Consider the following 25,123-nt stretch of genomic DNA (forward strand, 5'->3'; position numbering starts at 1 on the left):
CAACATATTACATCAGTTGATTCTCATTGTTCTACACATTTATTTTTTATTATTGTAATTAATAAACTGCTATATGAAATTATAGGAGCAGCTGCGTGGATTATAAATGTATTTTGTGGGATTAATGTGTACAACATGTTAATTATGCCTCATAAAAGAGTAGGTCGTAAAACAATCGTCTCGGAAATGAAATGATGCCTTAATGGCTGCTTTGTATATAACATTTTGCTGCAAAATGATATGTTTTGAGGGCTATAGATCAACCTTATGTACAATAATAGCAGCCCAATGATGATAAAAGTCTAAGCTTGAGCTGGTCCCATCCCCTTTCACCATGACCAATGCGAACACACGCAAGGATCATAACATTTGCACAAGCACTGGGCCCTACTATCCCAGGATGGTTAGCAAGGCCCTTCTACCCATTTTGATTTTTCTATATGCCCCCCTGTCTGCACCACATATAACAGAAGCTTCTTTAACAAATAGAGCATGGACGACATAACGATTGTTGTACTCAACTGCATAGGTTTACTTTTGTTATATACATGTAAGAATACCTGTAAGGCCCCATGCACACGACCGTATTTTTCCTCCGTAATTATGGACCCATTAATTTCTGTGGGCTTTCATGGACACCGATGGACACCTTTCTGTATTTTTACGGATGGGTGTCCATGCCGTAGAAATGATAGAACGTGTACTTTTTTGTCCGTAATTACAGCACGGACTCCCCATAGAAGTCTATGTGCGCTTCCATAAGTACAGACGACTACGGATGTGCATCCGTAGCCACCCGTACTTACGGAAGCATTTCTATGTGATGCCAGGGGATTACCCTAGATTCCTCCCTGTTTTTTGTGGATCCGTAAATACGAATGCATTACGGATGGACTACGGACTGTATTTACAGACACCCTTCCGTATATGCGGATAAATTACGGCTGACTACGGTTCCGTATATACGGACAGTATTTACGGATGGATGAAAAATACGGTCATGTGCATGGGGCCTAAATCAGCAATTTTACAGCATAGTTATTTTAGCTGTATTTATATATAGTGAAACCTCTCCATCAGATCCCCTCTTTGAGAAGATCACACCTGATTTAGAAAATATTTTACTGTGACTAATTTTCATCTTTCCTATATCCTATAAATATTAGCCCTGCTCTTTGAGAATATCCCTCCTAGAAAACTATTTTCACTGTAATTTTGGCTGCTCAAAAATCTAGGAAAATGATGCAGTACCTGTTAACAAATACTTTAATTTTCTAAATTGCATGAAAATATGTGTAGTTACAGCATCCCAACTAAGCCCCTTGCACTTTTAATAAGTAAAATGCAATTAGACTGACTCATTTTGACAAACACTTAAATGGTACAAATTATTTTTCCAGTAATTAAAATAGGAATAGAAGCCTTCAAAAAGAAAAACAAATTACTTTACACGGGCTGCATGAAAAGAGAACATTAATGGGTCATTTAATATGCCATTAACCAGTCCTCTCACTAATAGTATTTAAATAGGAGGAACAATTCCTCTTGGATGTTGTTGAGAAGAGAATTTCTCTGACAGATTAATTAGAAATGTTATGTTCTGAATAGATAACTTCTGTCAGCCAGCGATGGCATGTATTGGGGGGGGGGGGGGGGGGGAGAGAACTACCTGTCTGTAAGGTATAATGTATTCTGCACTTCTCTCTCCATATACACTAATTATGTTTTCTAAATTTATCCCATATGAGAGATGATGTCCCTAAATGAGTCCTATATTGGTGTAGGTCTTGCTGACCACCATGCTTATAATTTAATAGGAATTGTCAACATGTTAGACCCTGTACACATCTTCGTTGGAGACTCCATTAGGGGCCTCCATAGTAGGTCTGGCAGAGATTACTGGAAACAATAGCGCAGCATGCTGTGCTTTTGTTTCTGGGAAATCCACGGACACCCCGACGGAAAGTCGACGGAACCTATTAAAGTCAATGGGTCCGGTTGGCCACCGGTGGTATATATGGTGCAACAGAACCATCGCTTCTGGTTTTCCCATGTTCTGAACAACTGAAACCCATGACGCAGATGTGAACAGGGCCTTAAATGATGGGTCTATGGTGACAAAAAGAATGATACAAACTGTTGACTTGTCCCTAATCAATAAAAACTACAGTTGTGTTTTTTAAAGTTGTGGTTTTCGAACATTTTAGATTTATATCGTGACCATAATGTTTATCCATCATCCAATATAACAGACTTCAAATACTTTGTTTGGGTTGTTAATCGTTGACTGTCCATGGTTTAATACCTTACAAGTAAAACTTTCCAACACATTTAGGGAGATTTCTATGGGCGCGTGCAAAATTGCTGACGGCTACGGATGTACATCCGTAACCATCCGGAATTGCGGAAGCGTTGCTATGAGACGGCAGGGGATTCCCCAAGAAAATGGCGCCTGAGGATTTGGGACATCTTGGTGACATCATTTGTATCCTCCCTTTTTTTTTTTTTGCGGATCCATAAATACGGATGCACAACGAACCGTATCTGCGGACAGCGTCCTAGATTTGCAGATGATTACGACTCCGTATAAAACACTATGGTCGTGTGCATGAGGCCTCAAATCCTACATCATAATAAGATACACTGACTGCATTGTTAAATTATCAAATCATTTAACATCCTCTTTTGTCATGGTGAAATTCTGTATATTTATGTGCACAAATACTTTATTCAGTGTTCCCAGGGATGTTGCTTGCTCAGAACTGTCATAGCAAAGTTCCTAATGAACTCTGTTCTGCCAGAAATTAATTGTTGCGAATAAAAAGGCCTTTTAGTTTAAAAGCAGAAACTGATTGATGCAATAACAGTTTCATGTCTTTGTATATTTTTCAAAAAAATTTTTTTTATTTATTTATAAAAAAAAAATTATAGGATTCAATCAGTAAGCAGCTTGTCTACAGCATGCATCAGCTGCAAGGAAATATGCAGTATGGCACTGAGAAAGATGGGTACTTGTACAAGAAGAGTGATGGGTATGTGGCCTCTCTATTGGTATTTTACATTTTAGTAGACAAATAATTGATTAAAACACGAGATATGACTTAGGATTTCTGCAAGAAACATTTTACATGTGATAAGACTGGTTCCTTATTCTAACCAGAAGAGAGCAGAAGTGGTTTGACTGATGTTGTTCTCCAATGTTCTGCTTGTTGATCTACACATTACAAGAGCTTGATAAAGATGTAGCCAAGTTTACCTTGACTCTGATAACTTGCTGCCGCGTGATATCACACAACAAAGGCCATTGAAAAGTCATTGGAAAAGTTAAGTAAAGTTCTGGCCGCTGTGTGTTTAATGTGTTAAGAGTCAAGATAAAGATGGCTACCTCTGTACATCAGCTTCATAAACGCGGGCTGTCCGCTGCTTACTGTGCTACAGGCGATTTAGTTTTCCTAGCAGCCTGGTCCTGGTCCGCTGTCTCAGTCAGTCTAGATTGATGGGTTGTGACATTGCACAACGACTAAATGACTAATCTGCAATAGACGTGTTATATTAGCTGGTGATATTTGCCTTGGTTTTGCTTAGATCTGTATAAGCTATATATGTATATGCATTACCCGTTTGGTGTTTTTTTTTATAGCTTTTCCATCATCCGTAGGCACATTCCTGTAAATTGTCCATATGCAATTCGATATGGTTAACTATCCAGCTGACTGATGGCTTCCTTAGCATATACAGTATGTACATGCAAAATGGAGCGGAACAGGGATAAATTAGATAAGTCTAAATAGTTCTCTAGCGGTCCACCCATATGGGTTTATTCGTTATTCTATTGTTTATTATAAATAACAAATTTACTATAATGTTCTGTGTGGTATTTACTAGACAATCAACTGACTACAACCATTGTCAGTACAAAACACGGCTATTAAGGCTTCGTTCACATCTGCGTCGGGGTTCCGTTCATGGGTTACGTCTGAGCTTAATGTCAAGGGAACCGATGAACGGAATCCAAACTGAAACAAATGGAAACCTTAGGTTTCGGTTTGCATCACCATTGATTTCAATGGTTACGGATCCGGTGCAAATGGTTTCCGTTTGTCACCGCTGTGCAAGGGTTCCATTGTTTTGACAGAATGAATAGCGCAGTCGACTGTCAAAATGATGGAAACCTTACACAATGGTGACAAACGGGAACTATTTGCATCGGATCCATCACCATTGAAATCAATGGTGATGCAAAAGGATACCTATGGTTTCCGTTTGTTTCAGCTTGGATTCCGTTCATGGGTTCCCCTGACGTTAATCTTAGACGGAACCCATGAACGGAGTCCCGACGCAGATGTGAAGGAAGCCTAAGCGTGTCATCTATTAATTAAGATTACTTACAGTGTTATTCCCATGAAATGCGCAGTAGTGTGAATGTTGAATAAATTTACCAGCGCTCATATTATGAACTTTACCACCTTCTTCATTAGGTTGGCTGGGAGCAAGGCATGCTCGGATACATGATTGGACGTGTGTTAATTTTAGTGTGAAGATATTGTCATTGCTGATAATCTGGAATGCCAAGAATGGGAGTAGATATTTTAACATCTAACTTTGTAAAGTCCACATTATGGCAATAGAAATCAGCCACAATGTTGATGTCAGATGGGACATTGTGGGTTCTCCAAGGAAATAACTTTGACCATGCAGAGTCCTCTCTCTTTTTGTGAATGTTTGTTCATTTGTTTTGATTACATGTCATTTTACTTGTTTCTTTCTTTCCCAATTGCAAAGCGATGCAGGATATAAGTCCATTATGAGTAATATTCTTATTAGATTGGTGTAGAGTTCGTATGTTAACATCTCTTTACTTTCAGGCTCAGGAAGGTTTGGCAGAAGAGGAAATGCTCAGTCAAAAACTGTTTTTTGACCATTGCACATGGAACGGTAATGAATGTACCTGCTGATATATAAAGACAAAAAATTAATTGGGGTTTATCTTCAAATATTTTTCTGTTTAGTAACTGGTTTATAAATTAGTTTTTACACGGATCAGTCTTTACTGACCCTGAGGGGATGATGTCCGTGTGATCATACTTATTTTTCAATTACTGCATTTTCTCCTTTGCTTTTTTTGCTGTGACTAATGGCAAAGTAGACAATACAAATCCCCCTTTCACTTTATACAAGAAAGGCTTAGACTGAAAAGCTAAATTATGTCCTGGGTTAGGTATTAATCTGGACTGAAATGAGTGGGGGTAGGGTCTGAAGAACATTTCTGCTGCCTGATATCCCCTGTCCCTACCCTTTTCCTGATTTTTACATATCCCAGACCCCTAGTATATACTAGTATATTGTATTCATTATTTTGGAGATCAGAGGCAACTACCAAAAACAGAACGGTGTTCAAAGTGTGGACAGGCCTGTTTGTTTTTTACATTAAGAATAATGTTTCTACTTATTTCCACTATCTCTATAAGCATTTTATTGGATTTTGTGGAGAGATATTGGTCTATTTACTACTGTATACAGGAAGCATAAATGTATAATCAACAAGACATAAACTATGGTGGTCAACTAATCATTCTCTACGTTTTTTTAAGCCTAACCGACAACCAGCCAAACTAAATCTATTGACGTGCCAAGTGAAGCCTAATATGGAAGATAAGAAATGCTTTGACCTGATATCCCGTATGTTCTTTTTATTATACGAGTCAATATGTTTTTTTATTGCAACATACACTTAAAATGCTATCACAAAGATAATTTACAAATCACAAGACTAATCACAGAGACTTGCTCACTTATCCCCAACTAGAAATACTTTGCCTCCTAGTGTATGCCAATCTTTCTTTGGAAAGTGTCTAGCAGCTCTTGCACACAACCAAGATCGGTCTGTGTGTTGTCTGGATTCCCCGGCCCAACTACAGTACAGGTGAACGGGACTCCTGACCTCATAAACATTTATGATGCTAGGAGTCCCTGCCTCCCCGCGTAACTGCTGTTCCATACTGGACAAAATGCTTCAGTAGAGAACAGCAGTTCTGTAGGGAGGCAAAGACTCCTAGCATTAGAAATGTATATGATGCCAGAAGTCCCGTTCACCTGTACCGTGGTTGGGCCGGGAAATCCGGCCGACACCTGGACCGTTTTTCACGGCCCGATCTCGGTCATGTGCAAGAGCTGTAAGGCTTCGTTCACATCTGTGCTAGGGCTCTGTTCCGACGTTCCTTGGGAGCTTTCCATCATAATGGAGCCCTGAAAGACACAAACTGTTTCCATCACCATTGATTTCAATAGTGATGGATCCGGTGCCAATTGTTTCCGTTTGTCTCCATTGTGCAAGGGTTCGGTCGTCTTGACGGAATAAATACCGTAGTCGACTACGCTATTCAGTCCATCAAAATGACGGAACCCTTGCACAACGGGGACAAACGGAAATCATTGGCACCGGATCCATGATTGATATCAATGGTATGGAAATGGAAACCTATGGTTTCCGTTTGTGTCTGTCAGGGCTCTGTTCCGACAGAAAGCTCCGTCAGAACGGAGCCCTAGCGCATATGTGAACGAAGCCTTCGTGTGTAGCCTTGTTTTAAAAAAATTTAACTCAATGGCCTGCCTGTTCTTATCTTGGATTATCTTATTACTTGGATCACTCAGCTCTTCTAATGTAAGGAAGCAAAATGTAAAGGGGCTTTCCCACTTTTACAAGTGAAGGCATATCACTAGGATATGCCATCTCTTGTTGAACAGTGGGGATCCAACTGCTGGGACCCCATGACTCTCAGAATGAAGGGGTCGCATTGCTTGTTAAGCATTGTGGCTCCTTGAAACGTTTTTAGTGCACAGTGGCGCTCCCACCCACCTACTACTGTGCAGGGAACTGCAACAAAGCCCCATTCACTTGAATGGAGTTGTGGTGCAGTTCCCTGCACAACCGGTAACCACACTGTGCAGGAAAAAACAAAGAGGATTTTGCCTATTCGTTCTCTGGATTAGAGGTGGGACCCCCACTGATCATTATGTTATGGCATATTCCAGTGATATGTCATAACATAATAAGAAGGGAATACCACTTAAAGGGCTACTACATCTAAAGCAAATGTAAATTTTTCTAGAGGTTCTTAATACTGAAAATATGTAAGAGTAGTGATCATAGGGGCAGACATGTTTCTAGACTTCATGTTAGCAGTCCCATTGAGTATAATTCACCTCTCCCCAGCCTACATTGGCTTCTTGCAGTTAACAGTTGATTACATTCAACTGCATATTAAAGGCAGATAGACATAAGGTAGAGTGTCCCTTTAAACTCTTCCTCTCAGCTCAATCTTGGCATATTAATTCTCGAACCATTGCAAAAATACATTTGTGAAAACAGTAGTTATTTAACTTTGTAAATACCATTGAACAAGTCCGAGATTAAAATCAATACTTTGCTCAGTCAAACTTCGATGTTTGCTTCCTTTCGTTTTATAGGAGACTTTATAGTTTCTCAATCCATGAAAAATACACTGATTCACTAATAGATAGCCAAGTTTACTTTTTGTCTGGAAGCTCTCTTTCGTAGATTTAGGATTTCCAAATCTGAAAATTACGGGTGGCAGCATTTTCACTACTTATAGGTGTTGTCAGCCTGCTTTCTAAAGGCCTTGAATGGCACATAAATTGGCATTGTTGTAGGGAATTTCTTTGCAGCATTTACTAATAGGTTATTGTATTAGTCTATATTGGAAAATAGTGTATAATCCGTGAACTGTTCTTAATTCCAGATAACCGCACATACCATTTCTTGGCCGAGGATGATCAGGAGTGTATTGCGTAAGTGAAAGTGTAAAAATAAAGTTAAAAAAAGTACCGTATTTTTCGGACTAGCAGATGCACTTCTTGTCCTATAAACTGAGCTGTAATCTTCTCGTGTGTCTAATAGTCCGAATGCAGGCAGCTGCCAGTGTATGAAGAAGCAGGAGACTGAGCTCGGGGATTTATAGGTTCATGCAGTTTAGTGTTATGGCAGCAGCATGTCCTGTGCTGTATGCAAAGAAGCTCTGTGTTTTATGCTCACTGAATAGTCATATCTTACACACAAAATTCTGTAAAATATGACTGTTCATTGAGCAAATAACAGACATTTTTACACGCTGCACAATAAATCTACCTCATCTGCAAGGACCTTCTAGCCTTGCCCCTTTCTCCTATGAGCAGCATCAACTCTCAAGGAGTGACCTGAGCAGATTCATCCCCATTAACCCCTGCTTCTCCACACCTCTTATGTCTGGTGAATTCAGGAGAGAGTAAGGACACTATAGCTGCCAATATATTGTATCACTGTGGCTGGCATTGTATTGGGGCACTGTGGCTGGCATTGTGGTGCGGTACTGTATCTGTACCATATCACCTGCATATTATCCATAAGAAATGTACAGTGGAATGCTTCAAAGTACGTTCATTGTGCCTAATGGTCCAGTGTGTCCTATAGTCTGCAAAATACGATAATTTAAGGGGCTTATCTCCATTAATCAGATATGTCATGAAAGTAGGATTGGTGGGGTCCAGCAGCTTTGACAGCCTCCAATCTCATGAATGAGTTCTCATGCTGGACTCTGGGAGAACTGTATCTATAACATATATTCTGTTTTAGATGGATCTCTGTATTGACAAACAGCAAGCAGGAAGCTCTGAACATGGCATTCCATGAAGTTCGTCCCAGTGAGGAGAACAGCATAGAAGATCTCACCAATGCAATTATTGAAGACATCAGACGAATGCCTGGGAATAGTGTGTGCTGTGACTGTGGGGCACCAGGTGAGACATCAATATACTCCTCAAGTACTAGTCTGTTAACTATATCTGAGGAAATATTTTTCCCTGTAAAGACCATAGATCTGTAACAATATATGTTTAGCTTTAATAGAGGAATGCCTTATTATTGTCATTCTATAAAACAGCCCATGACTTCCCCTGTTAGATTACCTAGGCTTCCTTGAGAGCACTTAACATATGCCGCAGATAACATGACTAAGCCTAACAGAGGTAAAGCAGGCAACCTGGTGGCATCTTAAAGAGGACCTGACACTAAGTCAAATAAGTTGAACTAGTTAACTGACCTGAATAGCACTGTCTCCCTGATTCCAGCGCAGTTTTTCTTATTTCCTGGACCCCCCCCCTCCCATACTAGCGATATGGCCTTTTGTTATTTTGGTTCCCTATATGCTAATAACCGGGTGGACCTATCTTCTCTGCCTCTGATGCTGACCAAACAGCGCTAGGCAGCCTGGAGGTAGTTAACGCCCTGTTGGCTAACTACAGCAAATTAGCATGGAGGCAGCCAACACAACAGTGGGCCATTTCTCTGGAACGGCGGGGTCCAAGAAAAAAAAAAAAACAACAAAACTGGATTCAGGGAAACCGCGCTAGTGAGGTCAGTAAACCAGTTCAACTTGCATGATCTAGTGACAGGTCCTCTTTAAGTCAGCCGAAAGCAATAATGTCCATTTCTAAAAATATAATGGGAAAAACATTAACTTACTGGACCGCGACTTAGTCTTTTCCTGTCATTATCAGTTTTTAGGAGAAAATAATGTAATTCTGGACTAGCCTATGCATTCTACTATGAAGGTGTATTATTTCAGTAATGTAATGTAAGAATATACTGTATCAAGATGTATGTTTCAAAACTAAAAGCTCGATTAGGCGTGCATAAAACTGCCACACATTACCCATCAATAATATCAGCTCACAGACATGAAACTGTGATTTCTACATCTGAACTGGGGCCCAGTTTTCTTAAGTCACAACTATTAATGCATTGTATGGAACTTTCTTTGACTGTTTTAAAAGTTTTTATCCAATTAGTCAGTTCCCTGTTCACTTACAAATTTCTGTGCTGTCACATTTGACATTAAAAGACCTGCATAACAGCGGCAAAGCAATCAATGCTTCTCATTTACAAGCTCCAGCTGGAGACTGTCAGTGATCAATGTGCTGTGAGACGTAGCACGTCACTGCTTGTATTTTAATAAGAAATTACCAAAATCTACATGGCTATGATGTGATAATGTGACAAGTCGCTGTATTAATTTTAAGTGTATTCTTAATATAGAGAGAGCACCTGCAGCTGCTGTGTGGCCAATGAGGAGTGGGTTTCAGCTCATGTTGTCCTTGGCACCTTTTCTCAGTCTGTTCTATGCCCTACAGACACCACAACATTTGCAAAATAGCGTGGCAAAATTGACCCAAGAGGTAACCCTACAAGGAAAGTGGAAAGGGTAACAAACATCAGGCTTGCCTTTCCTAAAACATCCACCACCAGGAGGAGTGGTTTTGGTTTTTAGTACAAGGCCCCTTTAATGCCCCTGACTAACATTTCGTAACTATAAAGTCAGTAATGGTTTTTACAGAAGTAGTTGTTGTTTTGTTTCTCTTCATGTTTTATCCATATGTCATCAAAATCTTTATTAATGTGTGTATATTTATTTATCAGATCCAACATGGTTGTCTATAAATCTGGGTATCCTCACTTGTATTGAATGTTCAGGGGTTCATAGAGAACTTGGCGTCCATCACTCCCGTATTCAGTCCCTCTCCCTTGACAAACCTGGAACCTCAGAGCTCTTGGTAAGATAAAACAAATCCCTGATTCATTGTAGATCTCCATTCAGAAAATTCTATTCAGGCAATTCAAACATTTTGTTTTTGTTCCATATATTTTCATAAATGTTCCATATTGTTTAGTGCACAATATTCTATTATTTGTGAATATTATAAAATGTAAATGTGACTCTTAATATAAGTCCCTTAGACTGTTTTCTAAAAGGTCTTAAAGTGTCCAAAATGAAATTTGTGAAATTAGCACACTTTGTAAAATACTGGGAAAAATAATGGAAAATCAACTGAAAAAAATCAATATTTTGCACTATGAGGCAATTTATATGGTAAACTGACATTGAAAGAGCTGAAAATGTCATTGCTACTAGTACAGTATTTGATATTTGCAAACAGTAAAGCATTATACAAAATATTTATCAAACTTTTTCAGTCATCATGTTATTGCTAAATTGTGAAAGCTGAAAATATTAGAGGGACATTATTGTGCCCTGCTGTGTACATAAGCCGGATGGTGACATTCCCACCACTTGCTGAAATACTAGAGGTTTTCGGATGTAGACTGCAAGGTGTCAGGCTTCTTATTATTACTTTTATGATGGACAGGCTCCAATAGCTTCTATGTCATCCACATGTTTTTTTCCCAGCTTGCCAAAAATGTAGGCAACTCTGGATTCAATGACATTGTAGAGACCAATCTATCATCTCCGACAATCAAACCCACTATAGACAGTGCCATGTGAGTATCAGGATTTTATTATTGTACAGTATCTACATTCTATGTTCTGCACTGAGTAGCTGCAATTGGTGTCTCTTTTAAAGACCAAAGACCCAGATTGAGAGAAAACACATACAGTATGTGCTGAAAGAAGATATCAATTTAGTCTTGTAATCGATAATTAATTCAGGAACTCTTTTTGGTGCATTTAATAGGACCCATAGAAAAGACTTCATTACCTCCAAGTATGTGCACTGGTTATATACAAAAAGAAGTAACTCACACCCATTGACACGGCTGCATGATCTTCAAGACGCTGTCCGGTTTAAGGATATTTATGCACTGATCCAGGCCTATGCAGAAAAGCTTGATTTAACAGAGCCTATACCCCAACCAGCACAGGTAACTGTTATTTACAGAATGTTGCAAAAAACAGGACACTGAATGGCTGTTCCTCAAAAATATGTATCTGCAGTATTGTCAGTAAAGAAGCATTAACTTGTTTGATATAGATTGAGCATGCACATTATACAAATAAAAGTTTATAAATCTGTCATACCCTTAAAAACATCCATGGGTAGTTAGGGTACTTGGTTCACATTAACAGATACTTATAGGTATTAGACGTGCCATAATCATAATAAGGACTTTGATTACCTGCTTTTCAAGTTAGGTTATGCCATGGTTCATCATCGTTTCTTATTATTATTTTAATTTAGGAGGCTGGGGAGACCATTCTGCATTTGGCGGTGTTATTGTCAGACCGAACTTCGTTACATGTTGTAGATTTTTTGGTACACAACAGGTAAGCAATTGTATACATTTTAATTGAAAATACTTACAGTAATTCTAATATGAATCGATTTGTTTTACATGCGATCTGTGTTATTATCAATATATTTTAAAAAAAAAAAAACTTTTTTACAGTGGAAATCTAATAAAGCAAACTGTCCGTGGCAACACTCCTCTTCACTACTGCAGCTTATACAACAAAACTGAGAGCATGAAACTCTTCCTGAGAGCTAAAGTTAACATAAAGATAAGTAAGTGCCAAGTTTGCTATTTCTGGTAGAACTGCACCTTAAAGTTAAGCCTAATAGAACACCTGGTACCCACCCTTCACCCAAAAGTCCCACCGTATAAACTTTTAAATAAAAAGCTCTAGCAGAAGGAATATTTATTTATGCACGAGATGGGGCACAAAATGACACCCCACTGCAAGCAACTTTCATGTCATGATTCAGATTAATCTGGCCAGGAGAACCTTGGCTCTTTACATTCCTGGATAACTTTGGGCATTTTATTTTCTAGCGGTGTATTTTACCTCAAGGAGGATTGAATTGCTAAACTTAAATTGGATAACGATTTGCATATCGAATACATTAGTTCCACACAGGTTTCTAAGAATGAAATGGTCAACATGTGATTTTCTATTCTTTGATAACTAAGATGCCAGCCAGTGCAATCCCTTTCTACTGTGTTGCTTTGATATTTCAGGACAGTTTTTATTTTTATTTTTTTATAACATTTCCCTTTTGCAGAAAATGAAGCTGGGGAAACTGCACTGGATATTGCTAGACGCCTCAAGCATTCTCTTTGTGAAGATTTGGTAGGTTAATTATAATGGTCACACATACACAACTGGTATTGACCTAGCTTCCGATGAGTGTATGTATCAGTGAGCGCACACATTGGTATCATCTAGCACTGCAGACAAGAAAGGCATTGAGATTTTTCTTTTTTGAATAGGTAGAGGTTTTTCATGGTGTTCTAGAAATATTGTGTATTTCATTTTAAAATACTTAAAGCTAGGTACACATGTAGAAAGAAATAGGTTTATGCCATCCCTTGCTTATCACAGCTGGTCCAACCACTGACACCCGAAGCGATTATGAGAATTAAGGAGCATTTTCTCTTCACAACGCTACTCTCGTCTAGGCGATGTGCAGAGCACTTTACCTCAAGACCTATAGGGAGCTTTAGTCTAACAATCTAGTGATATGCCATCCCTTGCTGATAATGGAATACCCTTTTATATCTTGACTTAAAATCTACTAAGTCTCAAATATTTTCTTAGTGCAACCCTTTAATGCATTTGAATTTACACTGGGGCCAAAGCACTTTTTTTTTTTTTTATCTTATCGATCAACCTTTTTCATTGTTCTTGTTTTAACTTTATTTCTTTTCATCAGCTTCTTCAAGCGCAGAACAATCAGTTTAACATGCGTGTCCATGTGGAGTATGAGTGGCGCTTGTATCAGGATGACATGTATGAAAGCGATGATGATCTTGATGAAAAGGTAAGAAGACGCATACAGTAGATTGTCTATTGAAAATAGATCAGAATTTCACTGCACAACCTTTTAAGCAGCAAGTAGAAAGCAATAATAATATAGACCACATATAATATTACCAACAAGTTATTGCTGTTTTGAGGAAGTGTTGAGTGGAAATCGATACAAAGAAATGGCAATAACCAACTCAACTCTGCATTGTATCTTTATTTGCCAAATGTACAGCATTATACTACAAAAAATACAGTATATACATTTCTAAACTTTATTTATTTTTCTCTTTTTAGCTGGGCCCTGTTAAGAAGGATAGGACGTTACGACCATATAGTTGCTTCCAGTCCCCCAGTGCTCAGTTCTCAGACAGGGGACCTCCCACATCATTTTTAAGGCGTGCATCTCAGGTTTCTCAAGACTCACGCTATGATGTAGGCGGGGGACAATCCTGCACTGAAAATGCTATTACACCAACCGCTCCCTTCACACCCCCTCTGCCACCGCGCAATCCTATCAGAGGTATGCAAACCCAGTACGATGTAGGCGAGGGACAATCCTGCACTGAAAACGCTATGACACCAACCGCTCCCTTCACATCCCCTCTGCCATCACGCAATCCTATTAGAGGTATGCAAACCCAGAACAGTGATACTTGGGTTAATGACTTATTGCAGGTCTGTGTATGTAAAGATGAAGCAAATGAATGATTGAGCAGGCCTTATAGTAGTGTACAAGGAACAATAGATATAGGGGAAAAGACAATCTAAACAAAACTTTTGTGTTTGACATATTACTTTAAAGCAAGGGTTCCCTTTTATATAATATCCTTATCACTCTCTATGAGAAAATGTAGCTAATTTTATAGTAATTTAGTAAATATTAACATATGGGAGGATACTTTGGTTTTTAAGATTAACATGGTGTCTCAAACAAAATAATTGTTACAATGTTGAATTCACAAAACTATATGAACGTTAGGTTTAGTGTGCCTCTTAGTATTAAGTTACACAATTATGATTAACAATAAATGACAAAAAAAAAAAGAAGGTTACTTTCCAAATTATTCAATTGATTTCTGTTTAAAGAAACATGCCGGGCAAAACTGATGCACCGTGTACTGCCTAGTACAGGGGCCGAGCATGACACAGGGATTCAAAGAGTACCAGAGCCAGAATCCCTGTATTGTGCCCCGTCCCTCAGGCCCTGCGCTAGGCGTAACAAATCAGTTACAGATATATTGGTGCAACCAGCATATGGAAATCTTTGCAAAGAGTTTGTACAGTATGTTGTATAGAGACCGTCTAGGCGTCTACTAGTCCTGGTTGGTCTCAATACATTTGCTACTAGGTGGTGAGAATCTGTGCAGGACTCTCCTGCACAGTGGGAAGCAAACACCAGGCTGTTCTGTTTTGGCTACCAAAACATGGCACCATAATGGTGGGGTCCAGTATGATCTTTACTATTAGGCCCCCTGCTTTCTTTGTTGGCCACTTCCTCAAAGCACTTATATTTGTAATCAAATATGCATGACTTTATTAGATTTTATGATGATTAATGGCAGGGAAGAAATCTATTTAGGGACATCTTCAAATGCTATCGTATATGTATACAATTCATATTGTTTTTTTCTCAGCACCCAATGTACCACCACCTCCTCCCCCTGCTAGTCCCTCACCTGTCCCCAAAAAACTGCCTGCCACCCCTCCATTGACTACAAAGCACAAGCGGGCACTTTCGGAGCCATCACCCATCATTCCACACAGCCCCTCCAGCCAAAGCAATCTACACTTTGGTAAGGGGAACTCCATTTAGGCTGTTGCTGAATATATGGATTATGCCGGAACAATATGATTTCTTTGTTATTTTGTATAGCAGATTGTGAGTTATTTTATACTATTTTTTAAAGACATGTTCTTCAATCTTATTGTAACCTGCTATCAGGATACAAAATGCTAAGTAAATTATTGCATTGTGATATTAAATACAAACGCCTTTATATGCATAATCTAATATATAAAATGGGGTTACAGAGGTTTTAAATGAATACCAACCACAGGTTATTCAAGTTAGTTGTAAACACATTCAAACATATAAGGTTAATCTTGAACGTATTGACTTAATTTTCATGTAAATTGTATTAATCCAGAAACAAAATATGTCCTCTGCCTGTGCATAGTGTTCTCTCCCTAAAATAGTAAAGTTAAATGCTGTCTTCATATTACAGATTATGGTTCGTGCAGCACGTCTCCATCCAAATTTCTCCAGTCAGAAGTTATATCTAGGAGACCAAGGTGAATATATCAAATATGTAGTATAGGTCTGTATATTAAGTCCTTTGAGTTTAAAAAATACTTAAAGGGAATATTTACCACCAATTGATCTTCTGACTTGTCCCAGAAATGTGTCAGAAGATAAGGTCAATGTAGTCCATGAGGTGGACTGGTGGACAAATACTGGACCGATTGCTGCAGAGCGGGGTTTGTGGGACCACAGGCATGAGTCCTGTGGAAGTTCTGACTACTGTGGCTTCTTTAGATTCAGCCCTGGCTTTGTGGAGTAAATGGCCCAACATTTAAGCAGTAGAAAGTACCTATGTAAATAATCCCATACTTTTAGCACAACTTCCAAAATATATGTTGTATGTTTATATAGTTATATTGTTTGTCTTTGTGTTCTATAGCATTGGATCTCCAAAACTCAGTAGTTTACATGAAGTGCCAGAAATCCCAACAAAAGGTTTGTTTTTCTATTAATATACGTGGTACACAGTCACTTCAGAATTACATATCATGTGTGCGTTCCTCAGTTGAGTAAAGATGGTCGTATATATGAGTGTTTGGCAGCCAGCTCTCTCGTCCAACTCTCCCTAAAACATGCACGATTTGCCAAACATGCGTGTTCATTTCAATAAGAAAAACCTCACATGTTTGATCATACTTTTCTTGCCATTAGGGGACAGTCGGGTTGCTTTAATATGCATTACATGGTTGACCGATTTTGGACCAAATGGCTAGCTGCAGTTTTAACTGGGTTTTTTTTTTGTAGTAGCCTTCTCTTTCACTCAGATAACAACTCTATGTCACAGCACATATGATCTTGGTGTAGGTACAGTTATAACTATGATATTCAAGCAAATCATTCCATACCATGGATATCTTAATGCCTCCTTCTCACTCAACTGTGTAATTCCAAGTGCAAAAGGGATCTCACAATATAAGAGTATTTCAGTTGATTAGTTCAATGTATGTTCAATGGCTTTTTACTATTTATTAGTTGATTACAGAACAGAAGGATATCCAAAACCAGGGAACCAAAGATCAACTCAGAGTAATACATCTCCAGGGTCATCTGTGCAAGAAGTCTATCATGTCCCAACCCCCAGCCAGGAGCCCCCTCTACCCATGCCACGAAGGATGAGCCTGGTGAGAGATCTTTGTTATCCTTCGTTATGTGACGTCATTTTTCCCACTGGCAAGACTCCGACTATAGTAAAAAGTTTGGAGTGGCCAGGGATCTTGGAAACAAGTAACCAAGTTAGTTTCCAACACTGCAAAACTGTGTAATGCACACGTCCACCTATAAGCATTTCGACTTACTGTTGTTCATTGTCAGATATGTTAGCCTATGTATTACCTTGGAATTTAAACGGATTTTAAAAGCTTGTCAATATGTATTTACATGGATCTAGTCTTACCCTCCTGCTCACATACTAATCCTTGAAGTACCTAATGTTTTGTGTATTTTTCTGTCTGTCTTAAGAGCAAGTCAAAGCTCCGTCGGGTGAAGGCTTTATTTGACTGCACTGCAGATAGAGAAGATGAGCTCACATTTAGTATAGGAGAAATTATTGTAGTCACAGAAGAGGAGGATCAGAACTGGTGGGTAAGTACCTAAATCATTTACTGCACTTAATAATTAGTTGTAGGGAACGATCATCTTTAAAAAGATCAGTGGCATGACTCAGATGTCATAGAGGAAGATCTTTGCCCAGTGACCCCCCCCCCCCCCACTCATCACCAGAATCTACCATTGAGTGCAGTGAAACTGCATGCACATTTCAAGAAGATGATGGTTCACGACCTTCAGGCCACTAACCACATAAAATTAATTTCCCAGATACCTATCAATTATCAGTTAGGGCTAATAGAGTGAATTTTAACAAATGGGTTAGCAAGAAGCATAGACTTAAAGGCTACCTAATACACAATCGAAATAACTATGCATTACTGCTGAATCTACTTAAAATAGTGAGGTACTTAGCACACATTTTGATCAAATTATGTGAGCCCACCTGCTACGACAAGGCGAACCTCCTTTGAGGTGGGTCCCTAATTTAAAAATACACCTCTGTTCTGGGTCTAAGCATGCAGAATATACTGTGGTTAGATGGGAAACAGCTTTACTCTAATTAAAAGCAGCCTTGGGCAAATGGAAGGAGTGCTAAACCAAAAAGGAGGCAGTCACCACCTCTATGCGCAACATGCAAAAACACAGGCAGGTGGGTTCCCACAATTTGGTCAAAATGTACACTAAAAACCTCACTATTGTAAGTAGATTCAGCAGTAATGCATATTTATTTATATTTAGTGTATTAGGTAATCTTGGCGGTCTCAGAGTGCTGTCTCCATGGTTTTTTTTGTGTTTACATGTGGTATTTATGGTCACAGCGTACATGCACCTGTAAATTTTTCATTTTGTACAGACCAATACCTTTTTTTAATTTTTTCTCCTTTATAGACTTAAAGGGGTTGTCCACAAGATAGGTCATCAGTATATGATCAGTGGGTACCAACACCTGGACCCCACACAAATCAGCTGCTCCGGCTGCCTCCAGGCACTGGATGTCTGTGCCGGAAGTACCGCAGCTCTGCTCCTATTCAAGTGAATAGGAGCAGAGCTGCAGTTATGCAGAATCGACACTGTGCAGTAGTCGGAGCCATCTGCTTCCAGCTCGAACTACTGCATACCCTTCATAACATAGCACCTGATCGGTTTGGGGTTCCGGGTGTCCGACCCGCACCGATCATATACTGATGACCTATCCTGTGGATAGGTCATCAGTTGTCCATGCCCAGACAACCCCTATAATAATGTACTTGCAAATAAGATATTATGTTGTATCGTGTCATGACTCATTTTTTTCTCCTCATTTTTTCTTAGAATGGCTACATTGATGGACAACTACATAGAAGAGGTGTTTTCCCAGCATCCTTTGTGCATATGTTGTCTGACTAAAAAGCACAATCCCATGGGCATAAAATGTACTGAGGAACAGAAAAATTAAGGATTTCAATTGTGTATATATAATATTGAGACAGACCTTTATGTCTCTCTATGGAACCGTGACTGGCTTGGCAATAGCTAAGATAATGGTGAATGCATGAGACATGAAGAAAATTCAACTGCATAGGTCATTCTGGTAGTTAACCTTCCAATAAAGAGGAACTACACCATAATCGCCAAATATGTGACTCTCTAAACTGTGTTATATAAGCGAGAGAGAAAGGGGTTATTAGACATGCATAATATGCTTGTGCTGTGCCTTGTAATGCAAATAGTTTTGTGTCATTTTTACAAACATATTCTTATTGTGTCTGCTTAGCCGCTAATTTACTGTCTATATATTATACAACATGGGACAGTTGTCTCCAATAGAAGAGCTCATACTTCACTGTCATCAAATAGATAGAAGCAGTTACAACATTCTTATGAATATAAGGCCAAATCTTATTTCCATTTTATTAATCCTGAATTGTTCGCACCATTGCCTCTCAGCTGTGTCTATACAAGATCTCAAAATTGTATGTGTGCATTAAATACAATGGTGGCAGGAACCACCATTTTCATCATGTAATTACTTAAAATATATGATACATCGACGATTCCATGTTTATTTATTTTTGGTTTATTTCAGCCTTCCAAATGTTACCCAATCACTTAAGTGATTTATTAACTTGAATGAGAAGTTGACATAGCTCCACCCTTTTGTTGACATCATAAGGTTGTGATGTGATGTCACTCATCATTGACTGCTGTGTTACTACAATTAAGACATCTCCTTTTGGTTGGCATACATCCACAATGTGTGTCCAATCAGGAAATAGGATTTCACCCAATAGCAAAGGAGCATGGGAGAGCTTTAAATAAACATTAATAAGGGCTTTTATAGCATAATCTTTTTATTTTCTTACAAAAGGCCTTTAGAGTTTATGATACACGTTTGGTGTGTTTTTTGAGTGCCCGAGACATGCACCACCCCCTTAGGCCCTGCATTAGACATAACACAGTGTATATGTTTAAGCCTCAGGTCAAAAGGAGCAGATATTTAAGCCCTCCACAAACCCAACTTACTTAGTCATATAGTTTGGTTGAAGAAAGACACATATCCATCAAGTTCAACCTGTTCCAGATCAATTCATTGCTAAATTTTTTATGACCCCCCCCCCCCCCAATGCCATTTGCCATTAGACAAGCATCTAACCCTTTTTTGAATGCTATCATGGTATCTGTCATTGCAACCTCTTGCATTGTGTAGTTTAAATACCATAACCATACTATAATCTTTTCCCATATTCATGTCTAAAACGCCCTTTTTCCCACACGTGAAGAATGGTCCTTCGTTAAGTTATTGGAACAAAATCATGTACCAGTTCTTTGTATTGACCGAACACATATGTGAATAAGATCACCTGAACAAGCACAATTTTTCTAGCCTCTCTTTATAAGAGAGACCTCCCGTCTCATTTAATAATCTAGACGCCTGCCTCTGAACCCCTTTTGAGCTCTCCTATATCCTTTTTACAATGTGGATCCTAAAACTTAATGCCGTACTCGAGATGTAATCATACAAGGGATTTATAGAGGGGTAATATTACCCCGGAATTGTAGGGTTTTTATCTCTGTTTTTATGAACCCTAAAATCTTTTGCAGGGTTCATAAGATGCTTTTGCAGCTGCTACATGACATTGAGTACTGCTACTTAGCTTATTTGTTACCAGAATACCCAGGTCCTTCTTTTATTCTGTTACCTTCGTTTTTTCCATTTCATTTATATGAATTAATACTATTATTGTGTCCTAGGTGCATTACTTCACATTTATCAACATTAAATTTCATCTGCAACGTTCTTGCATAGGCTGACCGTTTATTAAGGTCTTTCTATAATATTTTACAATTGAGTTTTAAGTATCCTACAAAGTTTTGTATCATTCACAAAAACTGACACCTGAGACACAAGGTTACTAATAGCTAATAATAAATAATTGGACCTAACACAGATCCACTTGGTACCCCACTTCTAGCATTAGCCAATTTTAAGTATGTACCATTTATAATGACCGCTTGATTTCTGTGCCTTAACCAATTATTTTTCCATGTACATACATAGTCCCTGCCTCTGTAGCTTTAGTACAAGGCAGCTGTGAGGTGCAGTATCAAATGCTTTTAGAAAAGCCAAATATATGAATACTAAATGAATACTTGTCACAATTCTAGAAAATGTTAGTAGTTTTATTGCTTTTTTAATAAATTGCAATTTTATTTCAAATAGTGTCCACATTTCATAAGTATCATTTGCATTACAAAATCTAAATACCTGTCGATGGTGGATCAACTTAAGAAATAAGTCGAAAGCTTTAGGCCTTGTTCACACAGTTCAGGTTTGGTGTATGTTTGCATGTGTTTTTTTCCAGGCAAAACCAGGATTGGATCCAAAAAAAGAGGAGAAATAGAAGTCTTCTTTTTTGGTTTCGGTTAGAAAAAGAGCTTCATCATTCTGACAAAACTGCAGTATATTGTTTGACTCTGATTTGAATTACAAATTTAAAAAAATAATATTATACCCCCATACCCATATATTTTCTGAAAGCAGACTCTTGGCACATTGTGAAAATGCCACCCAGCACCTTTCAATTATGGGTGCCTTCATGCAGTTAATTTTATAAAAAATTCAAATAAATTCATGTTTGTGGTAAAAATTTGATCTAAGCAGAGCCTGAGATGCAAAACACCTCCCAAGATGATAAAAATCAGGATGTGCAGAGTTCATACAGATCACTTAGGGTCCTATTACATGGCCTAACATGGTCCGTGTAAACGAGCGCCGATCAACGAGACAGCTCGTTGACTGATGCATGTTTCCTCCTTTCACAAGGAGCAATGCACGGGGATGAGCGATCGTTCCTATGATCACTCGTCCCTATACATTTCCATCATGTGTTTAGACAGGGAGATGTGCTCCATGAACGATAATATTTTCTGCTGCATAAACGATACGATCAGCCGATGAAAGAGTGTTTGCTTGTTCATCGAAAAATGTACACCGGAAAATGATCGGGAAGGAGCGTTCATATGAACGCTCGTTTGTCCAATAATTAACCAATGTGAAAGGGCCTTTATGCCTATGTCTACGTGCACATACCTTCACATAATCCCTAAACCTGAAAAAGATCAAAAATATATATGATCTAGATACCAGTAAACATTTTGAGTCACGGAGTCGACAAATGTCCTGATTAGGCGCACAGGGTGATTAGATCTGCAACTGCTCATCTTCCCACCCCTGTCGTAAAGAATTTTTTTTTTTACTTCTAACCAATGTCATATTATAATGTATTCTTTTTGGAATATTCAGCTAAATGCTGACAAGTTTTATTTACGAGAAAATTAGTCTATGGGCTTAGGCTATCTCTGAATGAGTCTAAAGACTGGAGCTTCGAAGAGGTCTGCGCATTGATCAGCAATGAATGTGAGGTCACATGACAGGGCCAGCCAACTATTCACTTATACAGGAAGCTGCTAAATGATGTATTCGAAAGGGGGCTGGACAGAGGTGAAACTCCTAATGAATATTAATGAGCAGCCATGATGACTAAGATACACAGTAATTTAGGACAATTACTATAAAATATATAAAGAAGATAATCCTCACATTGTGCAGAATAGATTATATAATTCTAACATGATAGGCCTAAAAACAAGAGAGAAGGAGTCTTTTTGGCGACAGACATAAAGAGCCGCCACTCTTTCCAGCAGCTTTCCTAGTGGGGGACCCTACTCCATCATATCCACAGGAGATGCCATAAATGTCTGATAGGTGCAGGTCCCCCCTCTGGTCACTGCACCTATATTGAAAACGAGTGAAAGCTTGCTTAGCGGTTTCCGTAACTCCCATAGAAGTGAATGGAAGGAGCTGTGTACGTGCGCGGCCATCTTTCCATTTTTTTTTCTAGATGGATGCAACGGCTTTCAGCCGCCTCACCAGGAAGGACTGTTTTAGGGCCATGTCTCCACATCTCATATCCTGTGGTTATCCGATAAATGTCTTAGACAGGAATAGCCCTTTCATGAAATAATCACTTGTTCACACTGTGTAGATTTTATGCAAATTTTGCATGTATTTTTTAAGCCGAAACCAGGAACGGAACCTAAAGAACATAAATTTATAAACGAAGGCCTTATAGGTCTGCTCGCCTGAATCAAATTCTGGCTTTGGTTTAAAAAATGCATGCAAAATCTGCAAAAGGTACATAACAGCTCCGTGTGTCAGCCCCGTATGATGCTGATTTTCTCGCAGCCGCCACCATTATGACACTCTGAATGTAAACAGAAAAGCACCACGTGCTTTTCTGTTTACAAACATACAAACATAGTTTTTACTGCTGTTGCGCGAATCACGCGCGTCACACGAAAGTGCTTCCGTGTGCTGCGCGTGATTTTCACGCACCCATTGACTTCAATGGGTGCGTGATGTGCGAAAAACGCACAAATATAGGACATGTCGTTAGTTTTACGGAGTGGACACAAGCTGCGTGAAACTCACGGACTGTCTGAACGTCCCCATTGACTAACATAGGTCAGTGCGAGGCGCGTGAAAATCACGCGCATTGCACGGACGTATATCACGTTCGTCTGAATAAGCCTTAAGTGTTTACATATAATGGATGGTATACCCATTGTGTAAACTGTAATGTAACCATCTAATTGTTATTCTTAACAGAACCCTAATTATATAGTAAGGTGTTATCTTGGGTCTCCAAACCTGTAGTAATAAGGGAGAGGGTACAATTCATAAGTTAACTATTAAAGGGGTTATGTGGGAACCAAAAATTATTATCAGTGTACTCACAGTAGGATGTGAGTACACTCGCTAATATACATTCCGGTCCCCCGTTGCGCTGATTCTGAGATTTTCATAGATCTTTATACAGATGTAGCCGTCTTTATCTTGACTTTTAACGCATTAAATACACAGTGGCAAGATCCTTTATTTTGACTTTTTCTATGACTTTTCAATTGTTCTGTGATATCACACTGCAGCCAGTTATCAGAGTCAAGATAAAGATAGATACAGCCGTAGCGCTGCCGAGGGAGCGGAAGTCTAGTTGCACAGCCTTATTTGCAAGGCTCTTCGTCATGTGACCGGCCCCGCTGTATGTACAAGCAGTAGCAGTAAGGGCATGTTCACACGTGGCGGAATTGCTGTGGAATTCCGCTGCGGACAGTCCGCAGTGGAATTCTCCAGCGGCCGTTTTTTACATTTGTTTCAATACATTTTTAGGCAAGTTAGTTCAGACATTGCGGAAAACTCCGCTGCGGACCATAGGCTGCGGTGCGGAATTTTCCCTCCGCAGCATGCACTGTCTTTTGCGGAGAAGAAGTGGAATTTCACTGCGGATTGAAGCCTTTGCAATGCAAAAACTGAAATCTGTGGCAAGTCCGCTGTCTTTTCTGCAACGTCTGCATTACCTGTCAAATATGCAAATGTTGGTGCAGATTCGTTGCGTAATTGCCCCAAATCTGCACCAACATTTGCAGCGGAAAAACTGCCACCTGTGAACATGGCCTAATACAGAAAGTACATGGAGTACAGCGGCGAAAAGTCGTATCGTCATGAAAGAAGGCTGTGCAACTAGACAGCCTCCCGCAGCAGCGCTATAAAAAATCACAGAATCCGCGCGATGGGGACACGGAATATATATTAGCGAGTGTACTCACATACTGCAATGAGTACACTGATATTCATTTTTGGTCCCCACATAACACCTTTAACAACAATTTTATGAAAGTTTACAAAACATCTAATTAAACGCAATGTATAGTATTACCAGTGCACTGGCATTCGTATATTATTGTAATCTTTAACAATTGTACTAAATTACTATGTAATAGTCTATTTTATGAATTCATTGTTTGGGACCACTACATCTAGGAAAGGGTTTTACTGCTCATAATTTGATAGGATTGTGTTACATCTTTGGACTGCTACTACTATTTATATGGGTTGGTTTGAGCACAGATCAGCGGTTTTTACATAATCCACACTAGGTTTGGCAATAATGAGGGTTAGGGGGTCTCGTACAATGTAGCTGAATGAATAAAAGCATAAATGGCTGTTTTCATGATGGCCTACATAGTTTTATGGTGTACTGCATGTAAGTAGAAGAGCACAAATACCGTTATTTTCCCACTATCCAGCCTACTTATGTTTACAGGTCGTGTATGTGTGTGTGTGTGTGTGTGTTGT

At 39.0% G+C, this 25,123-nt stretch overlaps 1 protein-coding gene across 4 annotated transcripts in view; it reads left to right on the forward strand.

Annotated features, from left to right (window-relative positions):
* LOC142665929 (arf-GAP with SH3 domain, ANK repeat and PH domain-containing protein 1-like) overlaps nt 1-24,588 on the forward strand; it is a 110,691-nt gene extending 86,103 nt beyond the window's left edge. For 2 of the 4 annotated variants that reach the window (XM_075845745.1, XM_075845746.1), the window contains exons 10-28: nt 2,932-3,032; nt 4,866-4,935; nt 5,592-5,679; nt 7,761-7,809; nt 8,630-8,793; nt 10,472-10,605; nt 11,241-11,332; nt 11,527-11,713; nt 12,031-12,116; nt 12,239-12,354; nt 12,853-12,920; nt 13,504-13,611; nt 13,893-14,226; nt 15,233-15,391; nt 15,824-15,890; nt 16,280-16,335; nt 16,873-17,021; nt 17,359-17,481; nt 18,760-24,588. In XM_075845745.1, coding sequence (XP_075701860.1) covers nt 2,932-3,032; nt 4,866-4,935; nt 5,592-5,679; nt 7,761-7,809; nt 8,630-8,793; nt 10,472-10,605; nt 11,241-11,332; nt 11,527-11,713; nt 12,031-12,116; nt 12,239-12,354; nt 12,853-12,920; nt 13,504-13,611; nt 13,893-14,226; nt 15,233-15,391; nt 15,824-15,890; nt 16,280-16,335; nt 16,873-17,021; nt 17,359-17,481; nt 18,760-18,834 — 2,226 coding nt within the window. In that variant the 3' untranslated portion in view covers nt 18,835-24,588. The remainder of the gene's footprint in view (nt 1-2,931; nt 3,033-4,865; nt 4,936-5,591; nt 5,680-7,760; nt 7,810-8,629; nt 8,794-10,471; nt 10,606-11,240; nt 11,333-11,526; nt 11,714-12,030; nt 12,117-12,238; nt 12,355-12,852; nt 12,921-13,503; nt 13,612-13,892; nt 14,227-15,232; nt 15,392-15,823; nt 15,891-16,279; nt 16,336-16,872; nt 17,022-17,358; nt 17,482-18,759) is intronic. The other 2 variants (XM_075845747.1, XM_075845748.1) reach the window with 2 other exon arrangements.
* Nucleotides 24,589-25,123: the final 535 nt, after the last annotated feature.

This window comes from Rhinoderma darwinii, chromosome 13, assembly GCF_050947455.1.
Source record: "Rhinoderma darwinii isolate aRhiDar2 chromosome 13, aRhiDar2.hap1, whole genome shotgun sequence".
Taxonomy (NCBI): Eukaryota; Metazoa; Chordata; class Amphibia; order Anura; family Rhinodermatidae; genus Rhinoderma; species Rhinoderma darwinii.